The following is a 14,087-nucleotide window of genomic DNA, read 5'->3' on the forward strand; positions in this document are numbered from 1 at the left end:
GATGAGGGTAAGAAGGCTGGATACGAGCAAAGTACATCACATAGCTTATCATACACAATAGAGAAAATGAAACTCATTTAATACATACTAACAAAAAAGAAAACCATCTACAACTTAACACATTTTATGTCAAATGCCGAGTCAACACTTGAACTAAAGTTAATAAACTACAGAACACTAAAAAAAAAAAAAAAAACATAAAATATAGTCTGTCCCAGAACGTGAGAATTCATTCCTTTTTCTTTAATGATTGCATCTACAGAAATTCCTAAAATCAGAGTAATCATTGGCACACCTGTGAATCATGAAAACCTGATGCTTTTTATCAAAACAGGGGAGAAATTTCAACTGAGGCCAAGGATATTATATCCTCACCAAACATTTTTTTCAGTTCTTTGTGCTCCATGTCACACGAATGCATTATTTTTCTAAAGGAGTGAGGGCAGCCGGACTGAGTTTTAGCCCAATGTCACGAGACTCCTGGTGTCTCCATGCTAGGGAAGGATCCGAAATCTAAGTGCTCTACTATAAAGCAGCCTCGCTCTTAAGAGAGCATATTTGCCTGTCTTTCACTTTTTCTTTTTAAAAAGGCCCGAAGCAGTACCCTTCACCTGGCGGAGCCCGGCCACTGCCTTCCTCCCTTTACCAGCTTTCCAGGACACCGGGTGAGCTTTGGCCTTGGCGTTCTTGCCCCTCTTGCGTGGCTTCTTGTCTTTGTGCACCTTCATGTGCTGCCGCAGGTGAGAGCTCTGGCTGAAGCACTTGTCACACTCCTCGCACTGGTAGGGCTTCTCCCCGGTGTGGGTTCTCTGGTGCTGAATGAGGTGCGAGCTCTGGCTGAAGCAGCGGCCACACTCGTCACAGCAGTAGGGCTTCTCTCCAGTGTGAACCCTCTGGTGCTGAATGAGATTGGAGCTCTGCTTAAACCTCTCTCCACACTCATCACACTTATAGGGCTTTTCCCCAGTGTGGATGCGCCGGTGCTGAATGAGGTTCGAGCTCTGGAAGAAACTCTTCCCACAATCAGCACATTTATGGGACTTCTTCCCTGTATGGATCTTCTGGTGCTGAAAAAGAGTGGAGCTCTGACCGAAACTCTTTGAACATCTATTACATTTGTAGGGCTTCTCGTCCACATTCCTTCTCCGCCGACTTAAGCCGGAGTCGAATCGAATGGTCATCCCCCATTTCTGCCGCTGGCGGCCTGTCTTACGCTTGGTCTCGTAGGTTTTGCCTTGGTTTGAGCTTCGAGAAATAGCCCCTTTAGGCTTTGCTAACCTCATGGTGAATAAGCAAATGTATTGTCGAGAGATTCTACTGTCTTCTGAACTAAGGTCTTATAGCCTAGAGGAACGGAACTCAAAATTTTCTGTATATAGAAGAAAAAGAAAAAACACAGATCAAGTGTTACTCAACCTTAACACACCTCTTCAGTCTACCAAAATTGCATCCAAATTTAAATCAAAGCACACCTAAAACAAAACAAATGCCACTTTAAGGCGCAAATACATGCCAGTTAACTCTAACTCCACAAGTTAAACTCAGTATTATCACCATCAATTTGCAATTTTACTATGCTTGGGCAGGCAAAAGAAAGGGTGAAGAGAAACATAAACGTGTTAGGGAGCAGCAACAGAGAGTATTTTGAAGGACCGAAAAGTAAAAACAAGATACAGTTTCAGTGGGAATAGAAAAATAACTGCAAAAGACCAAACTTTCTGCCACAGAGTATTTCACTTCAGTGTGGACTGCTACATTTCTCATTTAATAGCAGCTACCTAAGACGCTCAATTTTGAAAGAAATGAAAGATTACACTACTCCACCAGAGATTCCTATCTATTCTTACTTGCTTGGCTATTTCTGTTGATCATAACCTAGCAAATTGTGTTGAAGATGGAAGCTACTCTGTAAAAAGAATTAGAAGTACCAGGTGAGAAAAATCTGAAGGAATGCTTTAGTCTTCCTTCCCAAGACTGTGCTGAGCCAACAAAGAAGGCACAATTCTAAGCTTTAAATTAATTTTATTTGTTTATATTGAAGGTTGTCTGGAAGTTGTTTAAAATGTCAAAAAAAAAAACCCTCTCCATACACACACACACACACACATACACACACACACATACACACACACATACACACACACACAGACACACACACACAGACACACACACACACACACACGCACACACACACACATACACACACAGACACACACACACACACACACACACACACACACAGGTGATAATATAGGAGGAAAGAGAGCAGCACAGAAAAACCGTTATGGAGGAAGGCTTCCGGAACCTTGACAGGTGATATCCATCAACAAAGGTTGTAACTGGTTTTCCCAGGACTTGGTTATTATCTCGAATTTTCTCAGGGTCCCCATAAGATTACCAGTGTCCCCAGTCAGCAGATAGTAGCCTAGAGAACTATGCCCAAATTCCCAAAACACTGTTTATAAATGTTTGTTTTCATTTAAGAGTGGTTGTATTCCATCTCTTTCTAAAAAGAAAGGGGATATGGTATAGAAATTATGGGAAAAAGGGTAAATTATTATGATAAAAGATTGTGGAATGTACTTCAATAAAACAACTGTTAATCTAAAAAGAAAAAAGAAAAACCTTTATGGGTGTCTTGGGTTAGAAAGCCTACTTGCAAGTCAGGAATTGTCCTGAGTTTCCTTGCATATGAGCATATAAACTAAGTAAATAAAAACACAAATGACATTTTTTTTCCTCCTCTTCATTTTGTCGTATAATACCTCTGCAAGCGTTAGCAGTGCTCAGGACTTTTTCTGGGTGTTTAATAATTTTATCTGCTGTACTTATAGGAAGCAAGAGCAACCACTGCCTGTTAACTGTCTCAGTTATGACAGACCACCTAATACACAGCAGACACTGCGTGGGGTACATGGTACTCAATTAATAGTTATAATGGTAATCATACATTTTTAAGCACATCGTTTTAAATACCGAGGAAGCCACAACTGATTGGATACTGATGGATTATGAAATCTACCTATGGATGAAGCAATCATACTTGCAGGCTGCCTATGTGCGGTATTTTATTTTTAAGGGTTTTATTCAGTTTTATGCCATCATCTCCGTGTGTGGGTTTGTAAACAAAGACACAAAGCTAGTTAGCACGCCCATCCCAACCCAGGAACCAGCCGCCTCCGGGGCCCGATTTCTCACTGGCCAGAACTGGGGGCCCATCGCCCCCCTCCTCCAACACCAAGTCCGGTGTTCTGAGTTCCTCAGTAGAAGAGAGGCTCGGTAAAGCTGGGGGGAGGGGGGGATGGAGCCCCGGTGCCGGGAACCCGTCTTGTCGGCGTGCACCTGCTTCCTCACCCATTTACGAGAGCAACAAAGCGTCCACCGGCTCCCAGTAAGTCGCTCACAATGGCCCGGTGCAGCCTAAGCATTCCTACAAAGGCGTCCTTCTCCGCGACAAGCGGAGGCGCCCAGGCCGAGGACGCTCGCCCTGGCCGCTCGGGTTCGGCTCCCTGGCCAGCGCAGTCCCACCCGACACCCGGCCAGGTCGACCCGCAGCCCGGGGCGCACTCACCGCGCAGGCCGCCACTGTGCTCTCCTCGCGCCTCGCTCGCCGGAAGTGCGGGCTGTTTGCGGAACTGCCGGCCGCTCTAGGAAGAGGCGGAAAGACCCTCTATGGTCCTCGGCCCGCACCTCCGAGTTGTGCCGATTCTTCCGGTGGTCCTCTTTTTTTTTTTTTTTTTTTTTTTTTTTTTTTTGGTATTCCTCTCCTCTACTCGGAAGGCAGACTCCAGGACCGATCGCCAGGCCTGTCATCTGCTCTCTTTGTAGTCCAGTCGACCCACACAGAACCTGGCATTTGCTAATTTTTTTTTCCCAGCCCAGCCTGTCCAACTTATAAATTGCATTCTCAGTACCGAATATCTAGTATAAAGAAATAACGTCAGCCTAAGGTGTTAAAGTCGAGAATTTCTGGAAGACACTGTCTGCAGTGGCTGATTGACAGATTAACGCTGCAGTGATGAAGGCAGATTGGGATGTTGCAGGTCCAGAGCATAATTCCTGTTTATCTTGGGCTGCGTTTAGCCCCTTACACGTCCGTACCTCCCCCACCTCTGTGGACGAATGGGTTACGTCCTGACAGATAAAACACCTTTGGAATGTATTACATAAAATCCCTTTCTCCAGTCAGAAGGCTAAGAATGCTATCGGATAAGATCTACAACTGAGATGTCTATCTTGGGCTGTAAGCTATTTCTCTGAGGTTTTCCACAGATGTCTTTAAAAGTGTCTTCATGCATCACTTCAAGATATGAAGTAGGCCAGGAAGACAGTTCTAATGTCTGGTTTTGTATGTCAACTTGACACGAGCTAGAGTCATCAGAGAGGGAAGAGTGTCAGTTAAGGAAATGCCTCCATGAGATTTATCTATAGGGAAAGCATTTTCTCAATTAGTAATCAATGTGGGAGGGGCCAGCTCATGGCTGGTGGTGCCATACCTGGGCTGGTGGTCCTGGGATTTTTAAGAAAGCAGACTGAGCAAGTCATGGGAAGCAATCCAATAATCATAACTCCTCCAGCTCCTCCTCCCCCATATCAGCTCTTAACTCCAAGAGACTGCCCTATTTGAGTTCCTGTCCCTGACTTCCTTCAGTGATGAACAACAATGTGGAAGCGTCAGCCTAATAAACCCTTTCTTTCACACACACACACACACACACACACACACACACACACACACACACACTGTCTTGATGTATGAAATTCTTTGTTCTGGTATTGCAAAACCTTCAGGAAACTAGTTGCAGGTTGGACTGTGGAATTTGGGTATTCTAAATTGGTGTTCCTTGGGCCATGGTCACTCATGTTTGACTCCAGGGTAAACTGTTAGGTCTTTGAATTGAGCGATGTGGTTTTGCATGAGCCCCTCCTTTCAGAAGGAAACCAACACATACAACTTACTAGGCAGGAACCTCAGCCTGGAAAGGAAGTTTGTTCAAGTTCACGCTGTGAGTGACAGCCTAGTTTGGAAAGGCGCTGTTTACCTCCTCCCCTGAGGAGTCCTTCCCACGTAGTAAAGATGTCAGACTCATCCATGTGCTGCAGACTCCCTCACTGGCAACCTCACTTGGATCCTGTAAGGGTCCTATGGGCTCAGGATCCCCAAGACCAAATTCTCAGCACAAAAGAGATTGATTTGCCCCAGAGGGACAGAGAGCAGGCAATAAGAGACAAAGACAAAGGAGAAGGAGAAGGGAACAGAGGGAGAGGGAAAAGGGGAAAGGGGTATTTGTTCTGTAGGGGAAGGAAGGACTGCCTCTGGATAGAGGGGAGACAGATGTGCCCACAGGAAAATGGCAGTTTATAAAGGTAAAGGGGAAAACCCCATGTTAGGATGAGGTATTTAATTTTGATTGGGCATTTTAATTAGATGTGCCAAAGCTGGCCTTTGATTGCTGGACTTCAATACTTTAACAGCTGGACTTTGGTAGTCTGCCTCAGGAGGTGGAAGCAGCCAAATAAGGAATATGAAGGGACACTAGCCCACTGGAACTTGTGGCTCTGGGCGGCCTTGTTTTCTCCCCAATTTCCTCTGCTTTGCTAAAACCATTACACTACATCCTAAAGCTAGTCACCAAGGTCTCTTCCCTTATTTGGCCACTTCTTCCTCCTGAGGCTGACTACGAAAGTCCAGCAATCAGAAGCCCCTTTTGGTCCACCTAATTAACATGCCTAATTAAAGTTAAACACTCATCCTAACACAGGATTTACCCTTTACGTTTATAAATCTCCATTTGCCTATGTGCCATGTCTGTCTCCTCTCTTTGCAGAGACAGACCTTTGTCCCTCTCCCCCTTTCCCTTGTCCCCTTCCCCTTCTCCCTGTCCCTTATCTCCTTTACCACCACATCCTAGCTCATTCTAGCACAGACCTCCCCTTCCTTGCCTCTTAAAAGTTACACCTGCAACCAGATGGTGGTGGCGCACGCCTTTAATCCCAGCACTCAGGAGGCAGAGGCAGGTGGATTTCTGTGAGTTTGAGGCCAGCCTGGTCTACAAGAGCTAGCTCCAGGAGAGGCTCCAAAACTTCACAGAGAAATCCTGCCTCGACAAACTGAGGGGGGGGGGAGGAAGAAAGAAAAATTATACCTGCAGTGGGGTGTTCCCCTTCTGAATAAACCTTGGGGTCTAGCTCTCAGAATATAATCCCACAGGTTTTTTTTTTTGCAAGGCAGAGGGGATGGGGGAGAAGGGTAGGCCTGTCAGAGCCATGTTTGCCATGCTCGAGCTGGATAGAGTCCCTTCAGATCCTGTGTCTGTAAATGCAAGTTCCCACAAAGAAGTTACACCTTCCATTGCACCTGCTGTAAGGCTGGTCAGATATGTGGGTTTCAATAGTTGTGGAGAGCTGGCAATGTTGCAGGTCCAGAGCCCAGTTATAACATTTTGGGGAATATCGTCAGCCCCCTAAATAACTATTCCTCTGTTGTAAGGAGCCATTTGTTTGTTCCCAACTACTCCATAGCTCAGACCGGAAATAAACCCACAGAAACCATATTATTTAAAACACTGCTTGGCCCCTTAGCTCTAGCTCCATATTGGCTAACACTTAAATCACTTATATCTTAATTTAACCCATCTCCATCAATCTGTGTATTGCCATGTGGCTGTGGAATACTGGCTGAAGTTCTGGCATCTGTCTTTGGTGGGGCTACATGGCTTCTCTCTGACTCTGCCTCCTTTCTCTCAGCATTTTGTAGGGCCCTGGTCTCCCTTATTCCTGGGGTGCATTGGCGGGGACAGTTTGTTATTTGTTAACTAAGCTTCCTGTGTGTTTCGTGCTATCTCTGCCCCACCTGGTGATTTAGCTGCAGGCAATCTTCTCCATTGTTAATATGGTAATTTCCCACCTTCCTGGGCGGAGAGATCTTTGTGCTGCAGTTAGGTAGAAAAGGGCTTCCCCAAGTCTGAATAAACGGCATTCGCTTGATCTCCTATCGAATGACCCTGGTCTCTGTCTCTTGTGTTCAATCTCCAGGCCCTTGCCCGGACTCGCATTCGGTACAGCTGCGCGCGAACTGTACCGAGGGTGTAACACCAAAACCGGGTGTTACAGCATTTAGTTCTGTCTTCCCCACCTACCTAAGTTCTGCCCAATCAACAGGCCAAGGCAGTTTGTTTATTCACCAATGGTAGTCATAGCACACAGAGGGAAATTGTTGAAATATGAGCGGCGGGGCTGCGTCCCCAACACCCCGGCCGCTTGGCTAGCTCATGCCCGAAACAACAACACACAAACTGTGTTCATTTAAAGAACTGCTTGGCCCATGAACTCTAACCCTTACAGGCTAATTCTTGCACCTGGACTAGCTCATTTCTAATGATGTGTGTAAGCACCCCAAGGTGCGCTTACAGGGAAGATTCTAGCCTACATCCATCTTCATCTCGTGTGCCTCAGAGAGCAGAGCTATCGCGTCTACCCGGGAGAGCTGAGCATGGCGTCTCTGCTCCAGCAGAGCTGTCGGGTCTCTCTGGGAGCAAAGCAGAGTCTGACCTCACTTCCTCTTCCGCCCAGAATTCTATTCTGTTTACTCCTCCCATCTATGTTCCAAGCCATGAGGCCAAGCAGCTGGTTTATTATAACTTAACCAATGAAATCAACAGATTGATATATGACACTCCCACATCAGGAAATCCCACATGACTCCTCTGCCCACCTCTGTCAGAGTAACATCTTGTGACTAATAGGTAAAATGTTTTGGGATATGTTAATTTAACAAAATCATATTTTCAACAACCAAAAATCCAAGAGTCTTCAATGGCTCTGAGGCCTGCAGGTGAGGTTTCTCCACATTCCTGTAACTCTCACCCCCTGTTTCCACCAGTTTGTTTCAAAGTGCCTTGAGTTACGACTTTCTTTGTTCTGTTACTACAAAAACTTCATGAAACTGCTTCCATGTTGGGACATGATATTTGGAGTAACCTTAAATCTGTGTTTCCAGGTCATGGTCATTTATATTTATCTCTAGAATAAACTCTCTTGTCCCCTTTGAGGTGAGAGCTGTGTTTTTGCATTAGCAGATGCAACAACCCAGAACTCCAGGCTCATCCTTCCAGTTGGTTAACGGCTTGGGGCCCCATTTGAATGTTTGATGGGTATGCCAGATCTAGCACACCCATCCTCAGTAGTCTTCAGCCATGCCATCGTTTCAGCTGCTTAAGCTAAAATCCTCAGTGTCATTGTTGTCACTTTTTCCCCCACTCCGAGCTTGCATACAACCCTTCTATTACCATCTAGGGGTCTTAGTTGGATTCATTTTTCTCACTAATTAAAGAATTAAAAGGCAGCAAAAAAAATTATCAGATACACAGGAACAACCAAAAATGTTAAAAAGCCATTGTGTATGTGAGTGTGTCTGTCTGTGTGTGTGTGTGAGACAGAGAGAGAGGATATATATATATATATATATATATATATATATATTCTTCACAAAGTAGAAGGGGTATTCAGAAATCAAAATCCATGGGATTTTTTTAAGTGTGTTTAAGTGTTTTGGGTTTCTTGCCCAAGCTAGAGTCATTTGCAAAGAGGGATTCTCAATTGAGAAACACCCTCCACCTTAAGATCTACAGGTAGGCAGCTCTGTGGGGCATTGTCTTGATTAATGGTTGATGTGGGTGGGTCCAGATCACTGCAGGCAATGGCACCCTGGGAAGATGGCCCTGAGGTATATAAGAGCACAGGCTGAGAGAGCTGTGGGGAGGAAGCCGGCACTGCTCCATGGCTTCCTGCCCTGCTTGAGTTCCTGTCATGACTTCCCTCGTAATGGGTGTTATCTGGAAGTATAAGATGAAATAAACCCTTTCCTTCCCAAGTTGCTTTTTATTATGGTGTTCATCACAGAAATAGCTGACAGACCCATAACTTTAGGTCAACACACTCAGGTTTGGTTTTGAACCTATCTGAACAGCCTGGACTGGTCAATGAGAAGGAGGTTCCTGCTGGTAGAAGAAAATTCCACCAGGCCTACCTCTGTCTCTGGTCAGAATGGTACAAAAGAGACTAGGAGTCCACCAGCTTTATTATTTATCTGTGACCCTATCTTAGTTAGGGTTTCTATTGCTATGAAGAGTCACTATAACCATGGCAAATCTTATAAAGGAAAAACATTTAATTGAGACTGACTTATAGTTTCAGAGGTTTAGTCTATTGTCATGGCAGAAAGCATGGTGATATGCAGGCAGACATGGTTCTGGAGAAGGAGCTGAGAGTTCTGCATCTAGATCTATAGGCAGCAGGAAGTGAACTGGCTTGAGCTTCTGAGACCTCAAAGCCCACCCCTTAGTGACATGCTTTCTCCAACAAAGCCATATCCACTCCAACAAGGCCACGCCTCCTAATGGACTAAGAATTCAAACACATGTGTCTATGGGGACCATACCTATTAAAACCATCACAGATCCTGGGCTAGTTTGGATGTAATTGGCCCCCATAAGCTCATTGGGAATGACACTGTTAGTAGGTGTGGATTTGTTGGAGTAGATCTGGCCTTGTTGGAGGAAGTGGGGGTGGGCTTTGAGGTCTTATATGCTCAAGCTATGTCCAGTATCTCAGACCACTTCTTGTTGCCCATGGGTCCAGATGCAGGACTCTCGACTCTTTTCTAGCACTTTGCCTTCCTGCCATTATGTCTGTCATACTCTGATGATAATGAACCTATGAAAATGTAAGCCACCCCAATTAAATGTTTTCCTCTATCAGAGTTGTCATGGTCATGGTGTCTCCTCACAGAAACAGCAACCCTATCTAAGACAGACCCCTTTCCCTATCTGCCTGACTGCCAGGGGTCTCTCTAGTTCTTCATTCCTCACTCCAGATCAAATTCTGTTGGGCCCATCTTCACAGTATGTTCAGAATCAAGCCCCTTTTGATGCTCCACTCCTACAGCCTCCACAGAGCCTTGTTCCCCAAGTCTAGATTACTGCATTTGCTTCCAGGCAAGTTTCCTTTCACAGCTCAGTGTGAATCTCTAAAATCCAAAGTAGATTCTGCCCTTCCTTGGCCAAAGCCCTCCAAAGTCTTCCCGTCTCAAAACAAGAGCTGCCAACTTGATTGTAGCACACACAGTTTGACTTGGTGCATAGCAATCTTCATTGTAGCCCCAGCTCTGAGACCTGTGTTCAGCAGGCAGCAGATTCTCGGTACACATTCGTCCCATGAACAAGCCAGGAAGATGCTTCTTCGCTTACAAAATGCCTTTACTTTCTTGTTTTTGTCTTTCATCATCTAGCCACAAACCTGGGATCACCATGTCAGTGCAGATAGGGAAAGGGAGGCCAGACAATCGCTTCAGTTCTTATCTCTGGTTAAAGAGTTCTGCTCAGCAGGGGGGCGCTGCCTCTGCAGATGATAGACAACTGAGCTTAATGATGTTTGCATTATGGACATCAATAAGACAGACACCATCTGGACTTTCTTAAAGATGATATGAAATAATGTATGGCTTTGTCTCCATTAGCTTTAATTGTCAAATTGACTCAGCTTAGAGTCATCTGAGAGGAAAGACTTGACTGAGGACGTTACCACATCAGACTGGCCCATGAGCACTGAAGGACTGTCTTGATTATTCACTGCTGTAGAAGACCCAGACTACGGGGAGTAGCATCATTCGCTGGGCAATGATCCTGATCTGTACAAGAAAGCTAGCAAAGAATAGGCCAGTGAGAGAGTCAGCAGCAGAATTCCTCCATGATTTCTTCTTTAAGTTCCTGCCCTGACTCCCTTCAGTGATGGACTGTGTCCTGCTGGCTGAAATAAATTCTTTTCTCCCCTAAGTTGCTTGCAGTTAGTGTTTTATCACAGCAATAGATATGAAACTGGGCCAGGAACTTTGCATAACACATGAGAAACATGATCTGTTGATCATTTTATTGCTAAGTTGCTGTTACAGGTCATTGTGCTGATGGTGAGAGGGGCAATAGCTGTGGGCGATGCTGGGGTGGGGAAACACCCAAGAGCAAAACTACACTACCAGTCACAAATGATAACTCTTTTGATGCCCCACTTAAAGGTATGTCATTCCCTTTTTCCTGTATAGAAAAACAACTGGGCCAGCTGTAGAAGGCCCAAAGATATTCAGACTGGGGAGTCAGCCAAAGGATGATGGATTTTTGAAAGGAGAAAAATGTCAGGTTAGAAAAGAGCAAACTCACTGCAAGCAGGTAGAATGGGAGGTAAGCAAGGAGAGAGGCCTAGGGCAGACACGGGAAAAGGGAAAAGAGAAAGGGCTTGAATCTCCAAGGTTCCATCCCCTCAAGTCACATGTTAGTGTAACATAGTTTATTGTGTGCTACCACATGAGGAACTGCATGAGAGGGTCACAGCATCTGGAACGTTGAGAACATAGTGAGAGGTGTGTGCATCTACAGATAAGGACTTACACTGGCCAAGAGCAAGAGTGGATGCAAGGTGCACGGTGGCCCACAAGTAGCCTTGAGATACATACCCCCACGCTTTCCCTCTTCTTCAATATTGACATGCCCCAAGGAGCCTGGGACACAGGATGAGAACATGTGTGGAGCCTTATCACACGAACACACTATGTAGTCTCACAACTTTTGAGAGAAGGTCTCTTGTGTTGCTGAGATTTCTGCTGTTGTTTGTACTGCAGTAAGCTATGACTCTCATCACCCTTGAGGTAGGAACTATGATTACCCACATTTTACTGATGAGGAAAGTAAGGCAGATAACGTTTCCAGTTTCCAGTATAGGATTCAGTCCACATGACCATAGGCAGGCTCACCAGAACCACCATGTGGCTTACCAGCTGACCTTGGCATACATTGCTAGCCCTGTAAGACAAACAAAGCTGTTAAGACGCTCGGGCATTCTGTGCTTGTGGGATAATCTTCCTGTACACTGTGAAGATGTGTCATTGCCAAGGTGTCTTCTGATTGGTTTATAAAGAGCTGAATGGCCAATAGCTAGGCAGGAAGAGGTTAGACAGGACTTCTGGGGAAAGAAAGAGAAGAGGAGAGACAAGAAGACACAGAGAGGAAACAGGAGATGCAAGATGGAAGAGAGGTAAAAAGCCATGAGACAAAATATAGATGAAAATAAACGGGTTAATTTAATTTATAAGAGCTAATGGGACAAGCCTAAACTATAGGCCAAATTTTCATAATTAATAATAAATCGTGTCGTTTTTTTGTGAGCTGGTGGCACAAAGGAAAATCCATCTTCATGTGCTGGTGCCTAACACCCAATATTTTTCTTAGCTGATACTGGCCATGTCAACAGCTTTGGAGAAAGACCTGGTCTACACTGGCTGGCTGCAGCCCAAGCTTGTTAGAGCAGTGTTTAAACTTCTTACTCCTGATTGAGATAGATTCCTTTCACCTTGCTGCTGCTAGGCCATGCAAGCCTGTAAGTCTGTGACAAGCTCCACTGTGCACTCCTGGCTTTATCTGTGCCTTTCTTTAGTTTCACGGCACTTCCTGCTGTGGCCAGCCAGTTCTCATACACAAGGAACGGATTTAATGAAAAACCCAAATGTACGCATTTACCAAAACAGACTTAAGAGCCATGTCATGTTTAACTAAATTAAATTATGAAGACCCGTCATGTGTGTAAAGAGAAGGGGACAAATGGTAATAGGAGAGGCCACAGTCCCAGCTCCCTGCAGATCTTCTTTCTAGGGAGTCTTAGGTGTGAGAAACCAGGCTCCTTCAGTGGCTGTAGGTTCTCTGGAGAGCTACACGTCAGGGGCTACTCGTCCAGAGTGGACTGGCTCTTCAAAGAGTTTATTCTAGAACAAAAAATCTAAAGTAGCAACAAGAACAACAACACAAGCAGAGAAACAGCCTCGCAAGGCAACTTCCCTTTCCTGAGGTTTTGTTCCTTAGACCACACACAAATAAGCACTGTATCAAAATGGGGGTGCTGCTGTCATTGGTGGGACAGATCCACAGTCCGGGTGCAGCGGAGCTGCTCACTTGGAAGGCCTGAGTCTAGGAACAAGTGTCCATTTATCCCAAAGCAGGCCTTTACGCATAGAACTCTAAACAATGACTGTCAGATAAGGCGGGGGAGGGAGGGAGCGTTGTTTTGTTTCCTTTGGGTTGGATGGAAAAGGAAACTCTGGGAATTCCCCACTCCCAGACCTGCAGAAAACTTCTGTTACAGCCCTGCTGGAGGGCACAGAGCCCCACCTCAGACTCTGTGAGGCTCCTAGCACGTCAGCAGCTGGCTAATACCCAAGAGCAGTTCTCGGGGTCTAAACATAGTACACGTACCTGGTTGTTTTTATGCCTGCTACAGTCCACGCTTCCTGCTTGCCCCTGATGAGGGACAGATGGACTGAGGACCTGGTAATCACACTACCCCTGACAGGGATAGCCTATGGCCTGCTCTAGCTGCAGCTGTGCCCACAGAGCACGGTTGGCATAGTTCCTGGGGACCAAGGAGCCAGATGTGTCCTGGGACAAACGCTTTGTTTTGTCACTGAGAAAGTCTAAAGGTTATCGCTTCAGAAAAACAAGTCGTTCCCCCTATCTCCACCCCCTTGTTTTTATCGGTTGGGTCATTTGTTCTGGACAAACAAATCCTGTTTATCCTGAGCTCGGGACTTTTGCAATCATGTAGTCTTGCTAATTTCATCTCCTGCTGTTTTTATTCTGAATCTAATTTGGAAGATGTACTCTCTGACTGAATCTTCACTTTCTCTCTAGATACCTCTACTGTCTGAGCTACAGAGGGATGCAGGAGAAAGGCTGCAAAGTCCATAGCAGATGACGCCCCTAATACACTGTGAAACCACAGCCTCCGCGGTCTCAAGTTCTCCTGTAGCCATGCCCTGCAAAGAGAAGCTTTCCAGCTGCCTCCGAAGAGCACGTGTGTCCCCCGTCCCTCTAACACTTGTGGCTGTTTCTCCTTTTCTTTACAACTTGCTAGAATTTTCCTTATGCTATTTAGAAATTGGTTTTGATAATATTTCAAAAGTGACACATATAAGGAAATCTTAAATAATATTTTGACAGCTGTGAAATGCCACCGGTCTGGCTGCTGCTCCCAGGGTTTCCTGTCTCCAG

General features: G+C 45.4%; 1 protein-coding gene across 2 annotated transcripts; it reads right to left on the minus strand.

Annotated features, from left to right (window-relative positions):
* Positions 1–247: 247 nt before the first annotated feature.
* On the minus strand, positions 248–4,043 carry Znf22 (zinc finger protein 22). 2 transcript variants are annotated; one of them, XM_050148378.1, is made up of 2 exons: positions 3,572–4,043; positions 248–1,369 (listed from the first exon to the last, which is right to left on the minus strand). In XM_050148378.1, the coding sequence occupies exon 2, from the start codon at positions 1,281–1,283 to the stop codon at positions 570–572; it is 714 nt and encodes a 237-aa protein (XP_050004335.1). In that variant the 5' UTR covers positions 1,284–1,369; positions 3,572–4,043; the 3' UTR covers positions 248–569. The 2 variants fall into 2 exon arrangements, with proteins under 2 accessions (XP_050004335.1, XP_050004336.1); XM_050148379.1 differs by lacking the exon at positions 3,572–4,043 and adding an exon at positions 3,355–3,557.
* Positions 4,044–14,087: the final 10,044 nt, after the last annotated feature.

The sequence above is a fragment of the Alexandromys fortis genome, unplaced genomic scaffold (assembly GCF_014885135.2).
Source record: "Alexandromys fortis isolate MF-2015 unplaced genomic scaffold, M_Fortis_MF-2015_v1.1 scaffold_59, whole genome shotgun sequence".
NCBI classification, from domain to species: Eukaryota; Metazoa; Chordata; class Mammalia; order Rodentia; family Cricetidae; genus Alexandromys; species Alexandromys fortis.